At 41.0% G+C, this 26,427-nt stretch overlaps 1 protein-coding gene across 9 annotated transcripts in view; it reads right to left on the bottom strand.

Annotated features, from left to right (window-relative positions):
• LOC145500136 (protocadherin Fat 4-like) overlaps window positions 1-26,427 on the bottom strand; it is a 71,600-nt gene that overhangs the window by 42,151 nt on the left and 3,022 nt on the right. For 2 of the 9 annotated variants that reach the window (XM_081479622.1, XM_081479632.1), the window contains exon 1: window positions 3,950-4,925. The exons of 1 other annotated variant lie outside the window; for it this stretch is intronic. In XM_081479622.1, the coding sequence (XP_081335748.1) occupies window positions 3,950-4,464 (515 nt within the window). In that variant the 5' untranslated portion in view covers window positions 4,465-4,925. 6 more of the 9 variants (XM_081479678.1, XM_081479668.1, XM_081479641.1 and 3 more) reach the window with 6 other exon arrangements.

Raw genomic sequence — 26,427 nt, 5'->3', positions numbered from 1 at the left:
TACACCCCAGTGTTGCAGTTTCGCGTTTCGCTCCGTATTAGTGGACACGGAAATCCTCCACAGCTTGGGTTTCGAGTAATACGCTTCGTTCTGGTTTGTTTCGACATGCCACATCCTTGGCACGGACTCCAGGAGTTCCAAGACCACGCGCAGTTAACACGACAGCAGTGCGTGTTACACGAAATAGTTCTGTAACGTTGTGACGGACACGCTGTACCACCGCAAGTCGGATTTCTTGTGACAACAACTTTTTGATTCTGTTTTCCTCCACCGCATGACCGCGAACAGCTACCGTATGAAGACCAGTAGAAAGCGCAATTTTGTCGATAGCAACGTCTCCTTCGCCTGCGGCGCCAGGACTCCGAAACGTCAAACAGTGCACACAAAAATGCAGAAACGATAAGAAGGACCAGAAGAAATTTCTTCATGCTTTTGAGATATTGAGAAAAGAAAAATTTTCGACGGAATTTTCTTTTTCAATGAACACAGTAGGCTGTACCAGGTACAAATATACCCGTTTGTTTCTTTCTTTGCTTTAGGTCTGTGACGCAGGTTGCCTTTAACATGCCTCTGCAAATTTAGATGATGCCCTCAGAGTAAGTCCCCGGATATTATCTTGTTATCTCCCTTTTATCGCTGAGTAAAGGAAGTAATTAAATTTGATCTCAGCTTAACCCACACTTGTGTGTTCAAGTTACAAGAGTTCTTTTTTTTTTTTTTTTTCTTTTTTCGAAGTTTGTCATCAGTAAGGTAATAAGCTAAAAGTTCATTTTTAGATGGTATACTCTTTAAAAGGCAGAAAATAATGCACCAGTGCGTTGTTAAATCCCGTTGACATCGTTAACCTTGGAACACTGAGCGATGTGGATTTTGTTACTGAACAAATACAGACCAATATCCCTATTAAACATATGTAAAGATCATGTCTGGCTTCCGTTGCAAATTGCCTTCATTTCCTTGAATTACTGGCGACGACACCAACGAACTAACGTAATCAATTTTGTATTGTTTACAAAATTAATTATCGCCATTTGAATTCAAAATTCTCGTAGTTCATTAGTTTCAGCAGTTACATGAATGCAGCCATCGTTCTTCCATTTCAATTAAGTTGTCCGAGTTTCGCGTTACTAGGGTCAGGCAAAGACGCGCGCGCCATACTCTCGGATTGAAGAGGAAACGTACATAAAACAGCGGACGAAAACGAGAAATGAGAAGGAAGACAAGGAACAAAGACTAGAGCACTCGGAAGAGAAAGCGCGGGAAAGAAACAAAAGTAATAAAAAGAAAAAGCGCCGGAGATTCTGTTCGTGTTCAAAAACGTTGCAAACACTAAATCAACGTTTTAGTCACGCGAAAAGCAGAGATTTGCGTATTGTGAAATCTGCGATGAAAGCTTGCGGTAAATTGCGACATTTCGTCTTTCTTGCGCAACACGTTTCACGGACACGAGTAACTTGATTTACTCAATTGACGCCGTTTTTCAGGTTTTTCGTAAATCACTCGCTTAAAGTTATCTAAAGTTACTGCCAGCGAAGTTTTTCTAAATTTGACACAGATACTGAATGTCCAACCGATAGGTCGGAATATTTCTCATGTCTAAGATAACTTTGAAAGCCGCATTCAGCCAAAACGCAAACACTGATGATTTACTTTTGTTTGTCAGTTAGACAGAGTTTGCTTAGTTTTATGTCCTACTTGAGCATACTGGCATCCAATTGAGTCAATTTTCACTAAAGCCGACACAAAGCAGGAGGAATGTGAACGTCTCGCATTTTGAGTAGAATATCATTCTCTCCTCTCGCTGACGTCACAATACTGATTCAAGTGAATACGCCAATACATGCAAGTTGCATTTGAGTGCGACAAAAATGTCCACGGGACTATTTGGTGTTGTTATCCTATCCAGATTGCTTTGCCTCGATAAAGAAAAAAGCTTCGGCAGCTTTCGCCGCTTTATTCAGCTCTTGGTTCCAAGTTAGATATAATTTGGTTTCACTCTTATATATAAGAATATGCTGAGTTGTATGCTGAGTCACTGCTGAATCGATGCTGAGTTAGTGCTTATTGGAGTACTAGAGATGCGGAGATTCAGTCTGCATCAAACTATTAAGTGCGTAATAATTTTCAGATTCAGCGATATCTTGCCAGAGAATTTTGCCGTGAATTGATTCATATTTGGACAGCGTTTTCGGCCGTTTGATCTAATCGCTCAAATCAGTTTTGTAATAAATCTTGTCTCAGTCCTAGCCCTGCACGATCCAGGAGTGGTGCACTCATAGCTGGTACATTTGTGTAGAAGAATTGTCCTCTGGCAGCTCGTTGTCATCTACACGGCTTATTTTGGACCGGAGAAAGAAAAGCAAAGAATGCAAAAAGGAAACTCCCACGAGAACAAAATGACTAACGCTGTAAAAAAAAAGTGTGTATAATGTTTAAATAGAGCATTCTTGGAAACGCTAATAAACAAGAAATATGCAACTTACACGCCAGTGTTGCAGTTTTGCGTTTGGCTTCGAATAAAGGGACACATTGTTCCTCCACAGCTTGGGTTTCGTGTAATACGCATCGTTCTGGTTTGTCTCGAAATGCCGCATCCCTTGCAAGGACTCCAGGAGTTCCAAGACCACGCGCAGTCAACACGACAGCAATGCGTGTTACACGAAGTAGTTCTGTAGCGGCTATACGGGCACGGTGTACCACCGCAACTGGAATATCTTATGATAATAACTCCTTGATTTTGACTTCCTCCACCGCATGACCGCGAACAACTACCGTATGAATACCAGTAGTAAGAACAATTTTGTGGAGAGCAAGATCTCCGGCGTCTTTGGCTTGGCGTTACATATCGGCGGCGTCGTCGTCTTCGGCTGCCGCTCCACCCCGACGAGAGATCCACCAGGGTAGACAAACAGACAGAGACAACGAGAACAACCAGAAAAATCTTCCTCATACTTTCGAGCAAGAAGCGAAAGGAGAACACTCCAAATGAACAGTGAATGCGATACCAGGCGCTTTTATACCCTTTCCCTAATTTTTTCTTAATCGTTTCTACATGCCTCGGCAAATCTACAGAATCTGATAATCCCCAGAAAATATTTTATTTTATGTTTTATTACTGATTTAAACTAAGTTTACACCAACGAATAAAGCCTATTTAAAAGTGGTTTAACTAAAGAAGGTTAAAAATTAGTTGTTCATATCGTGTGCCCCCCACAACTAAACAATGTAAAATCCGGTTTGATTTAAATTTGTCTTCTCAAGATGACTGGAAAGCGTAATCGACAAATGAGAAAAACAACCGAATTTAGTGAAACTAGTTCAGTTGGTAAAAATAGAGCATGAGAAGTATTACTTAAATTTGACTTGCTTTAGACTTCTTTTCAAATACACCCTACAACGAGTTCACGAGATTTGTCTTAAGGTAAAAATTGCTTTAAGACCGTTGTGAAACTGGGGTTAATATCGTTACAGTAGCTGTATGCGTGTTGTCCGCATATCTTTTCGGACTTTATTTTTCTCACAAATTACTGCTATTTTCTTGATTTAACTGTGATATACTCATGTTTGACAATAGCTTTTGTGTTGCTTATAACATAAGATGCGCCTTTGATGCGAAATTCTCGTTGGCGGGAGGGTTTTAGATGAGTGCGATTGTCATTCTCTCATTTCAAGGTTAAATTCTCGGAATTCCTCTTTAACATACAGGCAGAAGCGTGTTGTAAGCTCTGGAATTGAGTGAAAAACGGTCAAAACGCAGTGATGACAAAAAAGACAAAAACGTACGAGAGAATTTAGTAGGTGCTGGAGAGAAAGCAGGCCCGTCAGACACGTGACATCCCTTTTTCCCAAATCCTTTCCTCTTTCGACCTCTTTGGCGCTAAAATTTAAAGCAAACGAAGGAACGAAGAGCGCGTGACATGAAAAGTAACATGAAAACAAGCTGACTTACACTCCAGTATTACAGCTTCGCGTTTCGCTTCTTCTACTTGGACAAGCCGTTCCTCCACAACTTGGGTTTCGTGTAATACTCATCGATCTTGTTTGTCGGGAAACACCACAACCTTGGCACGGACTCCAGGAATTCCACTTCCACAAACAGTTAACAGGACAGCATTGAGTGTTGCATGAAATAGTCCTATATCGCTGAGGGCTGCTAGAGTACGGGCACGGTCTGCCATGGCACCTTGGGTACGTTCTGATATTCCTCCGCTGTGTCACATATCCACTACCGCAGGTCTTGGAACAGCTCCCGAACGTGGTCCAGTCATAAAGAACACAGTCTTGCCTTGGGCCACATCTTCTGTATCTCCCTCGTCCTCCGTGTCCTCCGGGACCGCCTCGTCTCCCTCGTCCGCCTCGTCCGCCTCGCCCGCTGCGTCTACCTCGAAACCACGACTCAGAAAGCCCAACCAGGGCAAACAAAGAGACAGAGACCAGGAGAAGGACCAGAAAGGATTTGTTCATGTTTATGACAGATAACCAACTGATGTACAACGCTTGATAAAAAAAACACAATCGTCGAGCTGACCGCTACAGACAATACCGAGCGCTTACATAGCCAATAAAAATACCCGGGTTTAACTTGCCTGAACGAATCTAAAAAAAATATGTCCGTAATGTGTATGTGTGAGGCTTACGAACTAATTCCACTTATGAGAGTTCTTGTTCTACTTGTAAAAACAGTAAAATAAAAAAAAGGTAATTAAGAGAGACCAAGGTAATCGATCCTTATCTATTTCTGTTTTTGGCTTGACGTATTTTGGACCCAAAACCAAAATAAAATAGAAAAATGTCATGTAGACTAAGGAAAAAAATTAGAGTTATTGAAACAAAGAGCGGAAATCTCAAAGTCAGGCCATTGATTTCTTTGAACACAGAAATGTTTGCATAACGAAGTATCGGGTAATCGCAAACAATTAATGCATATTTTTATAAGAATAAAATTGATATTTTCAATTGTTAAAACAAGAGCTTCCGCCGCTTCATTCTGTTCTAGTCCGAGCTAGATATAATTAAAATTTCTTGCCATCTCTATAGAAAGGCACATGCTAAGTGTGAACAAACTGTTTGAAAAGCTATTACGGCATGGCGCGGAAGCATATTGCTGTAAGTTAACAATTCTTATTTTAACATCAGGTTTGCTTTAAAAGGTGTACAATTTAAAAATACCTTTTGTTTTGTAGATTACGTAATATTCGTTAAGAAGAATTTTGATGGAAATTGACTTAGAGAGTGTTGTATATGCGCTTTGATCTATTCCCCTAGTTAATTTTGTTTTGCAATTTATCCTTTCCCAATCCTAGTCCTGCAAGGCAAGATAATAATTCCTTGTCATTGTTGCAATTAATTTCACTAAGAGCGGACAACTACTCCTGCATGAAAGGGTTGGAACTCTCTACTTTCTCCGTTTTTGGCTTGGAGTGTTTGAGAAAAACCGTGTGGACTTTAAAATAAATTAGCAAAACAAAGTGCAGAAATCTCGAAGTCAAAACATAGATGTCTTTGAACGCAGAACTGTATGCATATGGAAGGATCGGGTTATCGCCGGGAAGTCATGGCGAGGAAAAACACTTTTATTTGCTTTACAAGCAATAAAACATAAAGGAAGAATGAATATCTTTATACGAATAAAATAGATAGTTTTAATTGTCAAAAAACTAGAGTTTCCGCCGTTTCATTCTGTTCTGATCCGAGCTAGATATAAAGGCATATCTGAGTATGAACGAAGCAAAGAGTTGAAAACGCGCGATTTGGCTCAAAAAGTTATTACGATATGCCTGCTAGCAAATTGCTGTAAGTGAACATTTTGAAATGTCAACATCAAGTCTGCAACAAAAGGTGTATAATTTAAACCCCTCTTATTTTGCGATTCTGCAATATTCGTTCAGAGAATTTGGAAGGAAATTGATTTGGAGAATGTTTTAGGCCCTTTGATCTATTCCATATTCCCTAGAACAATTGCAAGCTGCTAGTGTGGTGCTGTCATAGCTAGCTTGTGTGTTTTCACAAAAGAGAGCTCGCTAGCAGCTCCTTGTTAGCTATTCGCGTGTATTTTGGATCGTAGAACACAAAGCGACGAGCGCACAAGATGAAACGTGCACGGAAGCAAACTTGACCCGCGCGAGGGGCAGGCCCTAAGAAAGAGTGAATACACTACTCAGTAGACCTTTCTTGAAAACGTTAATAAATCAAAAAAAAGGTGTAACTTACACTCCAGTGTAACAGCTTCTCGTTTCGCTTCTTCTACTCGGACACGCCGTTCCTCCACAACTTGGGTTTCGTGAAATACGCATCGTTCTGGTTTGTTGCGATGTGCCGCAACCCTGGCACGAACTGCAGGAGTTCCACGTCCACAAACAGTTAACACGACAGCACCCACTGTAACATGAACGAGTCCTTAGTCGTCGAGAACTGTAGTAAGACGGACATGGTGTTCCACTGCAGCTGGGATTCGTTTTGATATTCTTACGCTGAGTCTTATATCCCCAACCACAAGTCGTGGAACAGCTTCCGAAATCGGCCCAGTCATACAGAACACAATCTTGCCTTTGGCAAGATCTTCGGCGTCTTCGGCGGCGTCTTCGCCTCCAGAACGACTCCGATAGCCCAACCAGAGCAAACAAAGCAGCAGAGGCCAAGAGTAGGACCAAAAAGAAGTTCTTCATGCTTTTAACAAAGTCAAACCAAAGTAAAGCGCTCGACAGAAAAGTCTAATTTGCCTCTGAAGACTGAACCAGGAACTTTTATACCAAGTATAAAAGGTTACGTTAAACTTGCCTGAGCAAATCTAAGGTATAAAAGGCAAGCTTTATTTTCGGAAAGCATTATATATGCGACTCATTGTTCAAGGAAGTACATTATATCAGAGCTTTTTGTAGTTATCCATTCTTATCGATATATATATATATATATATAATGTGGGAGGAAAAACACAAATAAACTACAAGTTCATCCCTACAAGCCTATTTCGTGGTTGCCCACTCATCAGGGGATTTAATAAGAACAATCTTTACCACCGTTTATATACAATATAATTTACATAATATATGCAGCGCGAAATTTAACGGGTTAGTTGTTTCGTAGGAGGGCTTTGTTTCTGTGGCGGCAAGATGATACGAGTTCATTACGTTTGTTAAGTGTTGATAGCTCGGGTTGGCAGATGATAAGGAATTTTTCTTTAAGGCAAAGGTTACATCTTTTGCTTGAGCTGTTATACGGCGAGTGTGATGAGAGAATGCGCCAGGAAATAAAGTGTTCGATGTTATTGTCTTTGAGGGTCCAGATGTGCTTGCTGAGTTCGGTCGAGTTTCTGTGTTTAGCGTGGCGGAATGATGCGGTGTGGTTTCTGTATCTAGTTTTGAAGTCGCTCTCTGTGAGTCCAATGTACGTTTCTGCCGTGTTGTTGTCTTTGCGTGTTACGGTGGCTTGGTAGATTACAGATGATTGTAGGCAGTTTCCGTCGAGCGGGCATGCGTTCTATTGTCGGCAGTTACATGACTTTTTGTTGTTGATGGTAGCGGCGGCGGCGGTGTTATCAGTCGGCTTAGATGCAGTTAGGATGCGTTTGTTATGGCTGTCGATTATTTGTTTTGTGTTGTTCATGCAGCTGTAGCTGATCTTAATGGTGTTTCGGTTAAAGATCTTTCTTAACTTGTGATCTTTCGGAAAGTGCTTATCTATTAGGGCGAGGAATTTGTGTCCGATGTTGGTGTTGGTGTTCTTGCTAAAAGGAGGGTTGTACCACAGGATGTTGTACCAGCCACGATGTACTTCTGACATCGTTTTCATCATTAAGCTACGAATACGTGCGGATTTTGTTCCTGAATAAACATACAGCGATATCCTCGCACGCGTCGCGTCTGACCCGTTCCGTAAGTAATCGCGCTAATTTCCTCCGTTTACTGGTGATATCCAATCTGTTTTTTTCACGAATAGGTTGACTAGTTTTAAAGTGATTTTACTTGGTATTGCTTGTAGTCGCGGAGTTTCCTCTACAAACAAAAAGTCTCGTTAACTAACTGTTTCGCTTTCAGATGGAATTCAGCCAGTGCTGATCTGTCCTTCCGGGGTTAAATTCTTGGAATCCTCCACTGTGTCACGCGAAGAGCAAAAATGTGCAAATAAGCAAAGCTGTAACAAGGTGTAAGCGGGTCTATGAACGAGCTTAAAAGAACGAAATGTGAGAATCACTGGCTCAATTTTTTTGTTCTTTTCTGCTTAAATTTTCTCGTTGTAAAAAAAAAAAAAAAAGTCGTAACAAATTTTTGTTCATGCGCTATTTTACCAGACGAGAAAAATTCGGATTTTACTTCCTTAACATAAATTATAACGTTTCGCTGCTGCATGAGATTTGCAATAAATATGACTCGATCGACAACGTTTCTGATAAATCGCCTCCAGTTGGTTACATTCTAAAATTGCTATTTTGCAACTGTTTTTCAATCCTGAATCAGCGTACTGAATGTTTACTCGAACACCTTCGTATTTACGATAACTATTTGTGATAAATATTAATCATAACTTCGCAAACCAACTTCAGCAATCCTCTAAATAGTTGCGACCTCTCAATCAAAACGTTTTCATAACCTTCTCTGGTATTTTCTGAAGGATCGCTCGTTGTAAATTTTGCTTATTTATCATTGTAGCTCTTCCTTTGAGTTCTTTCCCGATGGGTGATTAAAACTAATATCCATTTCTCTTGAAAAACGAGACATTCAAGTAGACTCGCGAAAACATTCAAGTTTCGAAAATGCAACAACAAAAAATCACCAAGGTATTTGATATTATCAAGTTGCTGAATTGTCTTGACATGCAAGACCTCAAAGACACGTGACTAGCAATTGCCTCATTTGCTACGACGATGGGAGAACGCTCAAAACGTCAGTTCACTTATTATCAATTGGCACCCCTAAACACCGGCTGTTTTCTGGTGTGGTCCTTCAAATAAAATTTCCTTTCCTATTGAGAGACTCAGATGAACGAAGTCTTTAAATTGCTATTCGTAGAAGATAACAAAATTAACACTCAGTTTGTAAGTAAAGCTTGTACTATATTCATCTCTCAGGGCATTTTAGAGAGTTTGGCTTCACTGTTCGCCATTTTCCTTTGCGTCATTTTGTTAATTATTAGCACCCCCATTTAAATGCTGCTCGTATAGCTTGTGTGTTTGTGTGATAAACGCCCTCCAGTAACCCTTTATGACTACTCAGTTGTTTCTGTTCTGCATGGCCGAGTGAAAGCGAAGAATGCGCAGATAAAACGTGAAGGAGGAAAAACGGACGCGCGATGATGGGAACGCAGTAAAACAAAGGGTCGAAACTGCTCAATGAAACGTCTTAGAAGCGGATGTAAGAGAAACACAATTTGCAACTAACACTCCAGTTTACAGCTTCGTGTTTCATGCCATCCAGTCGGACACAATGATCCTCCTCATTCACCGAATTGGGTGATACTCATCGTTCGGGTTTGTTGCGATGTGCCGCAACCCTAGCACGGACTCTGCGAGTTCCAAGATCACACTGAACAGTTAACAGGACAGCATCGAATATAACAGGAAGAAGTCCAATTTCGTTGGGGACTGCTGGCAGCTGGACACGGTGTACCACCATAACTTGCGTTAAATCGGACATGCTTCAACCAGCACTTATATCCCCAACCGCAAGTCTTGGAGCAGCTTCCGAAATCGGTCCAGTAGTAAATAACACAATCTTGGCTGTACCAGCGTCGTCTTCGTCGTCCTCGCCGCCAAGAATTACAATCAGGGATTACAAAAGCGGTAAAGATCAGCAGAAGGACCAAAACTAAGTTCTTCATGCTTGCGACAAATGACCAAAGAAGAGCGCTAGGCGGAAAAATTCTTAGTGACCTCCGAAGAAAGTAGCAGTCGCTTTTATATTCGTTAAATGGTTTTCCTTTTTACATGCCTCAACAAGTACGAATTTGCCCCCATGCGGGTGAGGAAAATAGTCTATCAAATCGCGAAGGAAATTAAATTGATTTTAACTTGTTCCAGACTTCTCTGTTTAAAAACATCATTTCACAATTTGCTTCTCCTGTTTCGTTTTGACACCCGGTAACCTGGAGGTAGATTAATGGTGTGTCCTTAACCAGTATGATCACTAAATATAGTCAGAAATCGCTCAAGTGTATGGTCCAATTGTATTTTAAATCATTAATCTTAGCAAATACATTTGGAATTTGAAACTGAATAAATGGTACAACAATATCGTGCCCACTTAACGCGTATCTTTTTTACTTAAGCTTTTTCGCACATTGCCTTAATTTTATTCATTACCCGAAGATGTATGATTAGTTTCGCAATCAAATAGCTATTTTTATTAAGTTTTTCGAAAGTTTTGCTGGAAATGAAACACCTTTGAGGCATTTTAAACAGCGAAAGAGTCTTATGGATATGAATAATGGAGTTGGTAGTGAGTTTCACTATTTACACAAAATGCAATCGTTGTTTATTTTCACTCTACTCAAAACGCGGGCAGAAGCGCGCGCCCGGCTGTCTAGCTGAGCGAGAAACGAATAAAAGGTTTGTTCAATGGTAGAAACGCAAGCGAGCGGGAAAGAGGGATAATCATGTGTCAATACGGACAACAAAGGGAAAGAGAAACTGAATACTAGAGTTCTCGTTAAGTTTCACCACTCAGATGGAACGCAGTCAATGGTCATTTTCGTGCTAAAAGGTTAAATTCTCGGAGTTCCTCTTAACTTTACCACAAGATGTCAGGCAGAGGCTTGTTCCAGTTCTCGAATGGACTAACAAATGAAAGAAAGTAAGAGGGTGGAAAATAGAAAGTGAACGGGAAAACGAAGAAAGTGTTAGGGAGGGGACGTAAGGGACAGCACGTGACCTTTTTCTCCTCAGTATCTCCAGGTCGCCTTATTGTTTCGCTTGTGTCCGCTGTCTTTACCTCAAGGATCCTGGATCAGACCCTCGACAGGGGATTTTACGCCCTGCTCACACAAAGAGCGTGTGTTGAGAGAGAATTAAGAGGAAATTATGTCGCTGACCACAGACTCACTCTGGAGTTTAGGGAAGACCTTTGAAAGAATAGACGAGTTCTACTTCATAAATTAAAGACGACAAAATGTTGCTCCTTTCAAAACACATAGTATTCTTTAGTTGCTTGCTTTCAATCGTCAATTTCTCATCGATGAAATCAAACTGTGGCCGAAAGAAGCTTCTGAATAAAAAAAGCAAAGCCTTTTGAACTGTTACCGTGTAATTTGCAAGTCATCAAACAGGCACTTAAAAATTGACGACGATCGAAGAGTAAGAAGATAAGAGTATAGAGGATCGATTCTGCTCAAAGGAACTTCTTAGGAAAGCAAATAAGTAAAGAAAAACCTGACAACTTACTTTCCAGTATTACAGCTTCGCGTTTCCTTCCATGTCTTCGGACACGCTGTTCCGCCGCACTTGGGTTTTCGTGTAATAGGCATCGTTCTAGTTTGTTGGGAAACAATGCAACCCTGGCACGGACTCCAGGAATTCCACTTCCGCAAGCAGTGAACAGGACAGCATTGAGTGTTACATGAAACACGTCGACGACGTTTAGGAGTGTAGTAATACGGACAAGCCTTACCACCACAACTTGGTTTTTGTTTATTCTCCTCCGTTGAACTAAATATCCCCCACCGCGTGGCTTTGAACACTTTTTGAATGTGATCCATTCATGGACGACACAATTTTGGGGAGTGCAAGATCTTTTTCTACCGCCTCCCTGATTTCTACGCGCTACGGAAAGACCAGTTACGGTACACAAAAGAAAAGCTATTAAAAAAAGATTCCTCGTGGTTCTTGGAGAGAGTGACCGCAAAATAGCACACTACGGCTTAGATTAGATTTTATCTCAATGACTTATATGACGGTAGCATCACTGACTTTCGCAGCTTTCTGCATTCTTTCCTTTTTGGTTAGCTTGCTACTCGTGGTTACTAAATATGGTAATCTGGTCGCGTGCGAAAATTCATACCAAAAACAACTTAAAATATTTTAAAAACATATAGCACCTTACGCATCAAAGAGGAACCGAAATTTTGCTATTACGAATAAGACTATAAATTAGACCATGCAAAAAGGTTAGGAACAAAACATCCTGAAACTTAAAATTTACAGCAAATAGCGATCTGACGAGAGATGACTGAAGACAACAAATACGTGGAAAAGATTTTGTTCCGAATTCGAAATCATTATCACATCCTTTGTTAAATTTGTCCTATTCACTGAAGCTCGCTACATTTTGTTTTAAGTGGTTCCTATCCTCCAGTTTCCAGGCGTCTTCTTGCCGTTCTTCGCAATGTTTCCCAACTAACCGTACTACTGCAACACATTTCACAGTTATTTCAGATCTTACAATTTTCAGCGAAACTTGTGTTTGATTTGCAGAGTATATGGAAGTTTATGGGAAATTATTAGGGTTGGCTGTGTTTATGTAAGAAGGCAGAAAAAAAAGTATTTTTTTAAAATACGTCAAAAACGAAGGCCGTCTAAAATTTCTTGCAAATGCTTCTAAAACGTGCAACAGGGCAATTTCCCGAAGCATAAATTTTCTACATGGAATACAGAAGCATCAGAAGAAGTCCAGATTTGAGTTTCTTTCCACCTCTCTGATTTTGTGGCCATCCTGGCTACAAAGTAGCTAACAGAAACAAAAACTTCTTTTGTTTTGTACATTGAGAAGTCTCAATTGAATTTCGTCCGTGCGTCTTTGAGATGACTTGCTTTGTTGACGTTGCTTTTTGCTGAAGTTGTGATTTTTCTTCTTTATTTTTGCAGACGCATAATGTATGTGTGGCGTATTACAAGTCTGCTTGTCAAAATACATCTATTATATCTGAAGGACTGCTGTCTAGCTCTCTATTGTTCATTCAACTTGTTACTTGAACACCACGCCACTTCGGCCTTCCCATTTTCACACCAAAGAACACTTAAGCAGTAGGCTTCGAATTTGTTATACATTAAACACAAAAATTTATCATTTCGAACTAAATTGCTTTGTGTCTTTTTCTTTGGCGCATTGAGCGCAGGGTTAAATTTAGCTATTACTCTTCAGTAATCGCTTATGACATCGCGTGGCACGCATGCGTAACATCATATGAAAATATATATTACTGTATATCGGTGCTCTCCGAAGCATATTTCTGTCGCGTTTTGGAGCGTTCACCGTGAGCATTCCCTTTCCCCATTCCCTTTCCCCCCGTCCACCAAAGAACCTTTATTTTCTTTGGCAAAAAATTTACTTCACCGCAGATATGACAATCCATTTTGGATGCAAGCGCCAACGCTCTCTGCCAGTGAGCATAAAGGTAGTAGGCCCACTATGTAATTGTTCACAGAACAGTTATTGTTCATTTTGACTCTTTTGAAGTTTACAATGTAAACAGAATAGGTTTCCATAGTTACCAAGTAAAACTGGAAGTACACCCTGAACACTTCATCTCGATCTCGTTACACTCAGAGTTTGTTCCAAATGCTTTTCCGACGGTCAAGCCGTCCACATTGGACAATATTAATTTAGCAACAGTGATACCTTCTCAAGAAAGCGTTAAGCTGTGTCGACAGTTGTGTCGACAGTTAAAACACTCAGTGGATTATCGACTAATGGTGCTCATTCTTGGTCCAAATGTTTCTCGCATCTCATTTCATGTAGTTTCTCGAGCCTTCGGTCGGCACCACATGGTTTCGCCCTGCTTTCGCGATCGTCGCGCGTTTTTTTGTCTCCTATATAGAGGTAATTCGGATCGAAGTAACTATTTTGGTGTCACGCAACGTCACTATAATTCGCCAAACGGCGACAAGAAACATTGCGCCCCATCTCCGTCCTCCTAACGTAATGAAGCGGCTTGAAGTTAAAGGTCGGCATTAGAATTATCCAAACAAAGGTTTTCTATTGTATTTATCTTCTCAAGGATTTGTCTTTAAGCCGGGGCGCTTAAATTTTGTCACCCTCGGCAATGTTTTTTTTTTCTGTGTCTGCGTTTTTTTTTTTTTTTTTTTTTTTTTTCGTTGCTGCAGCGCAAGGTGCAGGAAGTTTATTGCTTTTAGCACAACCTCCAGTCGTTTCTATATGAAAACAACGCAACAAAAAACACTGAGAAACGCAATCCGCATTCAAAATCGGAAGTTGGAAGAATTTCGCGATGTTTGCAGAAAACTCCTATCTAGTTGCAGATCAACAGATGTCATTAGATAAGTACAGTTCTCACACAAAAGAAGTGAAACAAATTTTTATACGATATGAGATGGATTGTAATTAGAGTAAGACCCCGTAGTTAATCCCTGATCAAGACAGGATTTTTTTCTTTTTTTCTCCTAATGTACCATTTAAGACACCATATGTACGAATCTGTTGTCCCAGGACACCCGCCAAGAGTCAAAAATAACATAAACTTAAAAGCCAGTCTTTAATTCGCCCCGAAAGTATTAATCCGGTCACTTTTTGCCACGTGCAAGATGAGGACTTAAAATAACCACAAGCATTAGCAAAATACAGAAATATCACGCATACGTCTTGCAGCCGGGAAGCAAATTAAGGGTTTCTAGTTGTCAGTACACCCCGGGATGCTTTTAAAATAATCTGAGCCTGGGACAGGCTAAATAATCTGATAAAAGAATATTTTATAAACACTTCACTTCATCGAGTCATTCTAAGATGCTAATATAAACACTTGCAAATACAGTATCTATTGTACTTACACCCCAGTATTGCAAGACCGCGTTTGCTTTGCGGGGCAAGCTCGTCCGTTGCAAGAACTTTGTCTTTTGATACTCGGTGACCGCGACTGTGTGGATGTCCCACATCCGTACACTTGCTCCACGAGCTCCACGTATAAACACAGTTCACAGGACAGCATTTTGTGTTGCATAATTTCGTTTCCTTAAAATGGTAGGGGCATCCTCCTCCACAAGACTCGCTGGCAGTTTTTCTCCGCGTACGTGTGGTTGATCCACCGCCACACGATCGAGTACACAAACTCCATGAGGTCCAACTGCTAACCGTACAGTGCCTAACCGGACAGCGCCTTCTCCGCCTTCTCCGCCAAGCGTTTGAAGGTGTCAAGACGACTGCGATGACTCCCAGTGCCAGAATTAGAGCAGCACACCGCGTCATAAGTGAAAAGTAAACGCGTTTTCAAACGTGCTTTACACAAACGTCCACGTATTACCCGCGCCGTGCATACCAGGTACCGCCGGACTTGACTTTGTCAAAGCTCCCCGATGGATGTATGGTTTCACACGTTATGTTATGATATCGAGTGTCCTCACGCCACCGCAACAAGAGAAAGAGCTTCTCCAGACACAAGTCAGTGTGGTGAAGAGCTCACAGCACAACGCGCACGTGATACATGTGCTAGTGGTTACACTCTTTTTGTTTTATAGGAATCTCTTTATGTAAGAATATTGAAGCTGAAATTACCGAAATTTAATTTAATAATGTACGCAAGGCCGAAATATTATTAAGAACATATTTTTTTGTGTTCATGGAAAATAAAATACATTAAAATAATATCGAATTATATATTTAAATCACGCGTTTATTTTTATGCCAAAGCAGATGCGCAAAGTTCATTTCCTGGTCACATCTGTTTTATTTAACTGACATACATGTATACAAGAATGTACACAATAATACTTTTTAAGTCGACAGAAATATGACTATCCAGCCTGGGTATGAAAAATATACATTCTAAAATATATCATAGTATATGTTAGACGCGGTGAGAACACGCGCCACACCAAGTCCGTTGGAAAAACGTTACCGTGTGAGTTGTAATAATGAAAGGTTATTCCTCTAGTAAGAATCTGCAGGAATACCGACAGGTCTAACTTGAGCTACAAGGATTTTATTGTGACTTTGGGAACACCAACATGGCCACAATGACATATGAAACACTCTACACTCTTTTATTGTTAATTCTAAGAATGTTTTTAAAATAAACTCGAGGCTGGGATGTTAAAAAGAATATAATTTTGTGTGTTGAAAATTTGTAAATACGGCTAGACCGTACAGGAAAATTCTTCCTTTCTTCGAAACGGCAAAACTAGTTAATAAACAACAAACTCAGCACTGGCTGTGTGTTCGACACTAATAACATTTCTGCAAGAAAGTCAAGAAGTTACATCCGTCATATCAAGCTTTATTGCCTGCAGTCTTGCTCCAAAATTAGTTCAACGCCATCAACGATAATCTGACGTTTTATAGGCAAAGTCAACTTTGTATTCCTTTATCTACTCTAAGATTATACACTAGAATATTTTCAGCCTAAAATCGCCAGAAAAATAAGAATATTCAGTCTGGGCCGGCAAAACAATATTCTTGTAGAGGAAAGAGTGTATTACACAAACTTTCTTTTAGCTCAACACAGGTATGTCTGCGTAGTGGCTACTGATATGAGAAATTGCAGGTTTAATAAGGTTTAATGTTCACGTGGACTGCAATAATACAAAAGTAGGATTTTTGGTATTTTAGAAGTTATCTTTTTCCTGGAAACCTGTACAAAAAGTACACTAAATATGGTACTTTCAGCAAACTTAAGATCATAGACTGAAAGTACCGAATAAACTGAAATGATTCAGTGAAAGAAAACCTCAGCTGATTTATACAGCTTCTTAGGCTAAGAATGCAAATAGCAGATGTACATTAGAAACTAGCTTTGTTGAGATCGCCATTCGTCAGGTGAATTTATCTAGGCTTCGAGCTGGCTTTACTCATAATGCAGTTGAGTTTATTCAATCCAACTCCCAGTTCAAACCCAGTGTTCATGCGCTAGTGAAGAAAATTGTTAGATGAAGGTCAAGTAGAGAAAAATCAATCATCGAAGATTACACTTGAAAATATTCCATGCCAATTGTTCAAGCACCATCTATAGTCAAATCGAGACCGATCATGGAGAAAGTTGGGTTCTCGTCCTATTCCCCTTGGATCGCGGAGAGAATGAAGCGATAACGGTGATGACATCATTCAGGCAACCTTGAAGCTCCATAAAGACGGCAAAAGCGTTCTGCATGCGAAGACGAAATCGGCATCGATGTCGTAGTGTTTACTTTTGTAGATCAACATATGACGGAATGATCACTAATCAGGTCAGAAGTCATTTGACGTAGATTTTGAACAAGAGAGATTGGCAGACATGTTTAGACCTGCAGTCTTAATGGAAACTAACGTTAAGTGTCGATTGATGCGTTATTTGCGCAGTAACTGATGATTGCTCCCTTACACAGGAAGAACATTTCAAAACATGTACTTGTGTGCCCAGAATAAAAAATTTAAAAAATAGCGATGTAGCTAGAAATATCTTCTTACTTGAGTGTTGTTTCTTTGTAAAACTGTGCATAAAAACTCACACGTTGTAGCTTTTACTTACCTCCCGTTTCAGAACCGGCGCGTTGGTTGACAGCAATGCCTGATCTAATTACCAATGCTATGAATTTTATACTCAGAAAGGCCCTTAAGAAGTCACTAAAGGGCGTGCACCAACGGTGTCTAAAAATATGTAAGATATATTTCCATACTACGTTGCTCCGTTTTTTTGAGCGGAGTAAACCTTCACGCTCCAAACCCACGTAGACGAACTTCTAAAGGCAATAAACGCTATCGTTACACGCCGGAAACTGGAAGCATTGCAATGATTCTAGGTCAACATGTGATGAAGTTTTCAAACCAGGGAGCTTAATCGGTTGACGGTTGGATTACATTTAATTTGTGTATCAGTTTGAAGGGTTTGCGCACAAATTCCGTACTTGAGAATTTTGCTGCCCCTGAAAACCCGCAAAGATTGAGCAGAAAAGAAAAACTTGCTGTGACAATTTTTAAAAACAGCCTAGGTGTTATTTCGTACTTGACAGGTTAATAATTAAATGCTCTCTTCCATTAGCGAAAAAGAAAAAAAAAAGGGAATCATGTCAGTACTTGTTTTGCGCAACCGAAAGTTCGTTTAACACAGAAATTTTCCAACCTACGTCTTCTGTGAACAAATTACATTAGCTCTTAATAGTTACGACTGGTTTTACAACTGATGAGATAACTAAATATTTCGAAACACTAAACTTCACTGGATCTTATCAAGCTAGGTATCAACACATACAAATGGACGGCATTACAAACGTTAACAAACGTCAGTTGTACTTACACTGAAGTGTTGCAAGACCGTGTTTCATTCACAGGACACGTTCCGTTGCAGGAACTTTGTATTATGATATTCGGCGACCGGTACTGAGTAGAGTTTCCACATGTAGCACACTTACTCCACGCACTCCACGTGTAAACACAGTTGAAAGGACAGCAGTCTGTATTGCATATTTTCGTTTCTAGCAAATGGTAATAGCAACCCCCTCCACAAGACTCCGTGGTCGTTTTTGTCCGCGTGCGCGAAGTTAACCCACCGCCGCACGATCGAGTGCATGTATTCCAAGTGCTCCAGGCGCTCACCCTGCAGTTGACGGGGGAACAGCTTCGTCTTCGCCGACTACTCCACCACGCGTTTGAAGGCGTCAAAACAACAAGGATAGTCCCTATCGCTAGAGCTACAACAGCCCACCGCATCATGAATCGAATGGAACGAGTTTTCGTGTATCTAAGTTACGCGCCAGTCACAATACAATTGACTCCGCGTTCCAAGAAAGCTCTTTAAGCGGTGCTTTCCCGCGTTTTAAAATATGTTGTGATTTGATATCGAATGTCCTCACGCCACCACATAACATAGGATAAAGTGTCGCTAGAAGAAATGTACATGTGTCTGTCTATCATAGAGTAGCCTCCAACGCAGACTGTCTTTTGGCTCGTCACCAAAGAGCCTCTGGGCAGGAGGCTTATCATAGAAGCAATCGGTCATATTTTTTAGATTGGATTTTCGGTTTTTGCGTTTGAAATATCCGGTTTTTTGGTTTTGGAGGAATACCGACAGGTCTAACAGGAGCAGGCCCAATTACCAGCCGCTGTTCGGGAAAGGAGCCCGCGCTGCTCCGCAGACACGACGGAGCGGCGGAAACAGGAACTAGTAGGACTTTATTGTTTGGCAACACCAACATGGCTGCTATAACGTCACATGAAAACACTCTATTACACAGACGTTTTTTTTGGCTCAACACGGGTATGTTGACAACCGAATATCGAAGCCTCCTGCCATGCATCTCCTGTTCTCCTGTCTACACTAGCTACAAGAAAACCTTCCGGCCGCGGCGCGCAGATTGGTTGGGAAAGCCACCCGCAGCGGCAGAGCCCAGTCACCTCTACCCCAGGGTGACGCGTAATCATCGTCGTACCGACGGACGAAAAACCAGTGGAATTTTCTAATAAAAGTGGACGTTTTTCGCTACACTACGTTTTGTCGTTACTTTTGTCAAATCTCTTGCTTTTGTAAAATAATCTGAGCCTGGGACAGGGTAAATAATCTGATAAAAGAATAGTTTATAAAAACTTCAATTCATCGAGCCATTTTAAGAAGCTAAGATAAACATATGCAAATACAGTATCTATTGTACTTACACTCTGGTATTGCAAGACCGCGTTTGCTTTGCGGGGCAAGCTCGTCCGTTGCAAGAACTTTGTCTTTTGATATTCGGTGACCGCGACTGTGTGGATGTCCCACATCCCGTACACTTGTTCCACGAGCTCCACGTATAAAGACAGTTCACAGGACAGCATTTTGTGTTGCATAATTTCGTTTCCTTAAAATGGTAGGGGCATCCTCCTCCACAAGACTCGCTGGCAGTTTTTCTCCGCGTACGTGTGGTTGATCCACCGCCGCACGATCGAGTACACAAACTCCATGAGGTCCAACTGCTAACCGTACAGTGCCTAACCGGACAGCGCCTTCTCCGTGGTCTCCGCCAAGCGTTTGAAGGCGTCAAGACGACTGCGATGACTCCCAGTGCCAGAATTAGAGCAGCGCACCGCATCATAAGTGAAAACTAGTAAACGCGTTTTCAAACGTGCTTTACACAAACGTCCACGTATTACCCGCGCCGCGCATACCAGGTACCGCCGGACTTGACTTTGTGAAAGCTCCCCGATAAATGTATGGTTTCACACGTTATACAGGAAATGGTTTGAGCCCAGGAGTATCAGTAGTTCGTATAGTGCGATCGTCCGGATGAGTGTAGTTCTTAAAAGAACTGTTCTCGGTGACTGACGTTTCGACAACCTGAGCGGAAGTCATCTTCAGACTCTGAAGATGACTTCCGCTCAGGTTGTCGAAACGTCAGTCACCGAGAACAGTTCTTTTAAGAACTACACTCATCCGGACGATCCCACTATACGAACTATTCACACGTTATGTTATGTTATGTCTTAAATGACATAAATGTATACAAGAATGTACACAATAATATTTTTTAAGTCGACAGAAATATGACTATCCAGCCTGGGTATGAAAAATATACATTCTAAAATATATCAAAGTAAATGTTAGACGTGGCGAGAACACGCTGGACTTTTAGAACATGAGTGTGCCTGGCACGCGTAGCGACCAATGGACTATATAATTGACATAATTATACAGACAGTTTGCCACAATTTTCTGTCAGTATTGATCGCGGAAACGCCCTGCACCAAGTCCGTTGGAAAAACGTTACCGTGTGAGTTGTAATAATAATGAAAGGTTATTCCTCTAGTAAGAATCTTCAGGAGTGCCGACAGGTCTAACATGGGCTACAAGGATTTTATTGTGACTTTGGGAACACCAACATGGTCACGAAGACGTCATATGAAACACTCTACACTCTTTTATTTTTAATTCTAAGAATATTTTTAAAATAAACTTGAGGCTGGGATTTTAAAAAGAATATAATTTTGGGTGTTGAAAATTTGTAAACACGCCTAGACCGTACAGGAAAATTTTTCCTTTCTCCGAAACGGCAAAACTAGTCAAAAAGCAACAAACTCGGCACTGGCTGTGTGTTCGATACTAATAACATTTCTGCAAGAAGGTCAAGAAGTTCTATGTGTCATATAAAGCTTTATTGCCTGCAGTCTTGTTCCAAAATTTCTTCAACGCCATCAACGATAATCTGACGTATTATCGTAATGCAGTTGAGTTTATTCAAGCTACTCAGTTCAGCTTTCAAGCTGACTTTATTCAGCTGTCTGTCAATTGTACCTAGGATGATGCAATCTTGTTCTCGCTAGTATAAGTAAAGTGCTCTTATCATTGTAATTCAATTTACATCTCGACGATTTACCACGTCGAAGTTGAAGACAGAAGAATAAACGAGTAAAGTCCAAGTTCTACGAGTGTTCGTATTTCCACTTGTAGCAGAACCAACGGTATTTTGGAACCGGTGACAAGTTCCTCGCCCGCAGCAAGCGCGGAGTTGCTTCGAGCTAATTCCCGAGTGGAGTTAATTTCATAGGGTCAAGCGCACAAGTTTCCAGCTAGTTAGGCCCCTCGACACCCGTTTCCCCCTTTTAGAGTTCAGAGCGGAAAAACCTGTTGTCACACTGCAACAAGATCGCTGCGGCCGAGCATCGTTGCCTAGAAAACCCGCTCCTGTCGCCGCCATGCATCTCCTGTTCCCCTGTCCACACTACAGGAAAACCTTGCGGCCGCAGATCGGTTAAACAAGCCACCCGCAGCCACAGAGCCCAGCCACCCCTGTCCCGGTATGACTCGTGGTCATCGTCGTACCGACGGACGAAAGACAAGAGGCTACCACTTTCGGAATTTACTAACGATCGTGGAAGTTTCTCGCTACATTTGAAGAGCTAAGCTACGTTTTGTCATTACTTTTGTTCCTTGCCTTGTCAGAGCATATTAAATTTTAATCGGATCAGTCGCAAAACCTCCAGTCGAACAATATTAAAACAACAGAAAAATGCTTATGCTGTGTCGACAGGAAAGTGAAACACTTCTTTATTAGTTTCAGTAATTAACCAGGCCTAGGGAATTTAAAATGCCGACGCATCAAATGTTAGTGCTGCATTTTCGCCAGTTTATTCGAGTTTATTTCAGACCTGAGAAAGGCGTCATAATCCCCGCCTGACGTTATCCACGGAATTCTAAGAATCAATACTGACTGATACTGTTATATGGTAAATGAAAAAAAGAATACCCAAAACCAGGCCAAAGTGTACAAATAAGATGCCTTAAGCATCATACTCATTGGCTCCTGGAAATAGTCTGAAGAGACCCAGCCGGACCGTATATATATATATATATATATATATATATATATATATATATATATATATATATATATATATATATATATATATATATCTGTATTCTCCGTCTACTCCCAGTTCGGACCCAGTGCTCATGCACTAGTGAAGAAAATTGTTACATAAAGGTCTCGATAAAGGTCAAGAAGAGCAAAATCAGTCATTGAGGATTACGGAGTTACACTTGGTAATATTCCATGCCACTTGTTCTGGCGCCATCTGTAGTCAAATCGAGACCGATGATGGAGAGAGTTGGATTCTCGCCCCATTCCCCTTGGATCGAGGAGAGAAGGAAGCGATTACGATGATGACATCATTTAGACAACCTTGAAGCTCTATAAAGACGATAAAAGCGTTCTGCATGCGAAGACGAAACTCAGTTGGATGCCGTAGTGTTTACTTTTGTAGATCAACATATGACGGACTGATCACTAATAAGAATTCATAATAAATAGTAAATGCCAAAAGAAACATACCCAGAGTCATACGTCTGGATTTACAATTTCATATTCACACTAATCAGGTCAGAAGTCACTTGATGTGGATTTGGAACAACAGAGATTGAAAAACATGCTTAGACCTGCAGCCTTGATGGAAAATAATGTTAAGTGTTGATTGATGCTTTATTTGCGCAGTAATTGATGCTTGCTCCATTACACAGGAAGAACATTTCAAAACATGTACTTGTGTGCCCAAAATAAAAGTTAAAAAAAAATAGCGATGTAGCTAGAAGCATCTTCTTACCTGAGTGTTATTTCTTTGTAAAAACTGAATATAAAAATGCCTGGTCAAATTATCAGCGTAATGAATTTTATACTCAGAAACACCACTAAAGGGCATGCACCAACGGTGACTAAAAATATGTAAGATATATTTGCATGCTACGTTGCTCCGTTTTCTTGAGCGGAGTAAACCTTCACGCTCCAAACCTACGTAGACGAACTTCTAAAGGCGACAAAAGCTATCGTTACGCGCCGGAAACTGGAAGTATTGCAGTGTTTCTAGGTCAACATGTGATGTAGTTCTCAAACCAGAGAGCTTAATCGGTTGACGGTTTGAGTTTAATTTGTGAAAGTTCATGGATCACAGCCTAAAAAATTCATCGGACACACAGAAAGAGCCATTAGTAGCGCGCTTCGCAAATTCTCGAATTTGCCATTCGTCACTCATACTTCAGCTAAGACAATTTTACATATTATCACGGACGGAGCACTTTGCAGAAACAAGCAAAAAAAACAAAAACAGTCCTGCCAGTATTTAACGACACACCCTGAGCGACACACATGTTGAGACTGTGTGCTGGAGGAACAGCTTTCCAGGATTAGCATTTTGATGACGTCACTTAGGAACGCTCTCCAATCATTGTTACCGCTTTTGGGCGTGATCGAGAGAGAGTGATGTTGTTCAAAAGAGTTTGGAAGAGAGAGAGTGGAGGGGGACTTTATTGGGGTTTGCGGTATTGCGGTATTCTCCGCGCCTGCTGGATGCGTTTTTTTTTTTAACATTTTGGACGGTATTAAAAATTATCCTCCAAGTTCTTCAACGTTTTCCGATGCCTTTTCCAGTTTCCCATTGGAAAAGGGTAAGTTATTTTTAGTTAATAATCAGCCAAGACGCGAATGGATGTTACTTATTTTGCTTACTTTGTCTAAATCGAAAATTACAAATTCCTAATTGCTATTTCCGTGTTATTTGCTCTAAACTTGACATACAGAGTAGTGGTTTCGGTATGACATTGAATTTTGACCCGGCCGATTGAAGTGTTGCGGTATTTTACGACGTTATTTGCGATGATGCCGTATTGGCCGAATTTTTTTTTGCGGTATTGCGGTGTTCAGAACCCCCCAACGTCCCCCTCAGAGAGAGTTACAATGTATGTGAATTTAGAAACATTTAACATTCTGGTTACATAACATGACAAAATTTTAGTAGTTATGATTGGCGTATAAGTTGATTAAAAGCCAATGATTTATAGCCACCATCGAAATTAGTAGAACATTAATATTGACATGACGTCTTAACTGTGTCACAACTTATGGTTTCACGGCCTGTTTGACTGGGGCACGCCGTTCCTCCACAACTTGGATTCCGTGTAATTTTTATCGTGCGCGTGTTCTTTGAAATCTCACAACCACTGCACGGACCCCACAGGTTCCAGCTCCAAGCGCAATTGACAGGGCAACATTGTGTGTTGCAACTTTGAGTCGCCTTTAAAGCATGGCTGCAAGAGCCTCCGCAGACCGCGGATACAGATATCTCTCTTGTGCGGTACTGCTTACCCCTGTCGCATGGTGTTGTACAGGTGGTCCAGCTACTCCAAGGACCAGGCGTTCAGTCACGTTTACATCGCCTACGTCGTCGTCTTCGCCATGAATCAACCGAGGAGGGAAAACAAGTTGTAAAGAGCAGAGCCAAGAAGATCGCAGCGACCTTCATGCCTGGGTTCACGTTGATATCGCAAATAAAATTTCCGATAGAGTAATGTGTTGTATAGTATTTCGCTGAGTCATTTTTGAATTATAATTCCCTAAAGCTGTAATTAAGGGTGTTTTTAGCAGGTCATACCGTTGCTATGGTAACCCATTTTGGCACGAAAATGGTAACAACGTATTCACCAATGATTGGGCAGTTTTTTGATACCATGATTGTAGCATCGAGTGATAAAGAGTGCTTATAATGACTCATCAAAATCTAAGTGCTGGAAACTCTTTTGAGCCACTTTAAATGCCCTCTTCCATTAGCAAAAAAGAAAATGAGAGGAATCATGCCGAAAACTGGAAGTCTTGCAATATTTCTAGGTCAACATGCATGTGATGTAATTTTTAAACCAGAGAGCTTAATCGTTTGACGGTTAGACTGCGTTTAATTTGTGTATCAGTTTGAAGGGTTGGCGCAAAAATACCGTACTTAAGAATTTTGCTGCCCCTGAAAACCCGCAAATATTGAACAGAGACGATTTTTAAAAATAGCCAAGGTGTCACTTCGCACTTGACTGGTTAATTAAATGCCCTGTTCCATTAGCAAAAAAGAAAAAAAAGGAATCAGTACAATGTCAGTACTTACGTTGCGCAACCGAAAGTTCGCTTAACACGAAAATCTCTCAACCGTATGTCTTCTGTGAACAAATTACATTAGCTGTTAATATTTACGACTAGTTTTACAACTGATGAGATAGCTACCGGTAAATATTTCGAAACACTAAACTTCACTGGATCTTTTCAAGCCAGGCAACAACACGTACAAATCGACGGCATTACAAACGTTAACAAACGTCAGTCGTACTTACACTGAAGTGCTGCAAGACCGTGTTTCATTCACAGGACACGTTCCGTTGCAGGAACTTTGTGTTATGATATTCGGCGACCGGTACTGGGTAGAGTTTCCACATGTAGCACACTTACTCCACGCACTCCACGTGTAAACACAGTTGAAGGGACAGCATTCCGTATTGCATATTTTCGTTTCTCGTAAATGGTAACTGTGGCAACTCCCTCCACAAGACTCCGTGGTCGTTTTTGTCCGCGTGCGCGAAGTTAACCCACCGCCGCACGATTGAGTGCATGTATTCCAAGTACTCCAGGGGCTCACCCTGCAGTTGACGGGGGAGCATTCCCAGCGTTTTCGTCGTCGCCTTCTCCACGCGTTTGAAGGCGTCAAAACAACAAGGATAGTCCCTATCGCTAGAATTACAGCAGCCCACCGCATCATAAGTGGAATGGTGCCGGTTTTTATCAAATGTGCGTTTTCGTGTATCTAGTCACAACTGATTCCACGTTCCAAGAAAGCTCTTCAAGCGGTGCTTTCCCGCGTTTAATATGTTGTGATTTGATCTCGATTGGATAATGTGTCGTTAGAAGAAATGTACAAGTGTCTGTCTATCATAGAGTAAGATCTAACGTAGACTTTCTTTGGGCTCGTCACGCAAACGGAGGAAGATTGCGCAACGAGCCCAAAGAGCCTCTGCGTCGGAGGCTAATCACAGAGGAAATTTTTCTTATTTTTTAGATTGGTTTTTCGGTTTTTGCATTTGAAATATCCGGTTTTTTGGTTTTGGAGGAATACAGACAGGTCTAACAGGAGCAGGCTCGATTACCAGCCGCTGTTCGGGAAAGGAGCCCGCGCTCCTCCCCAGACACGACGGAGCGGCGGAAACAGGAGCTAGTAGGATTTTATTGTTTGGCAACACCAACGTGGCTGCAATAACGTCACATGAAAAACACTCTATTACACAGACGTTTTTTTTAACTCAACACGG

This window comes from Orbicella franksi, chromosome 1 (genome assembly GCF_964199315.1).
Source record: "Orbicella franksi chromosome 1, jaOrbFran1.1, whole genome shotgun sequence".
NCBI classification, from domain to species: domain Eukaryota; kingdom Metazoa; phylum Cnidaria; class Anthozoa; order Scleractinia; family Merulinidae; genus Orbicella; species Orbicella franksi.
This window is presented reverse-complemented; position numbering and strand designations above follow the sequence as displayed.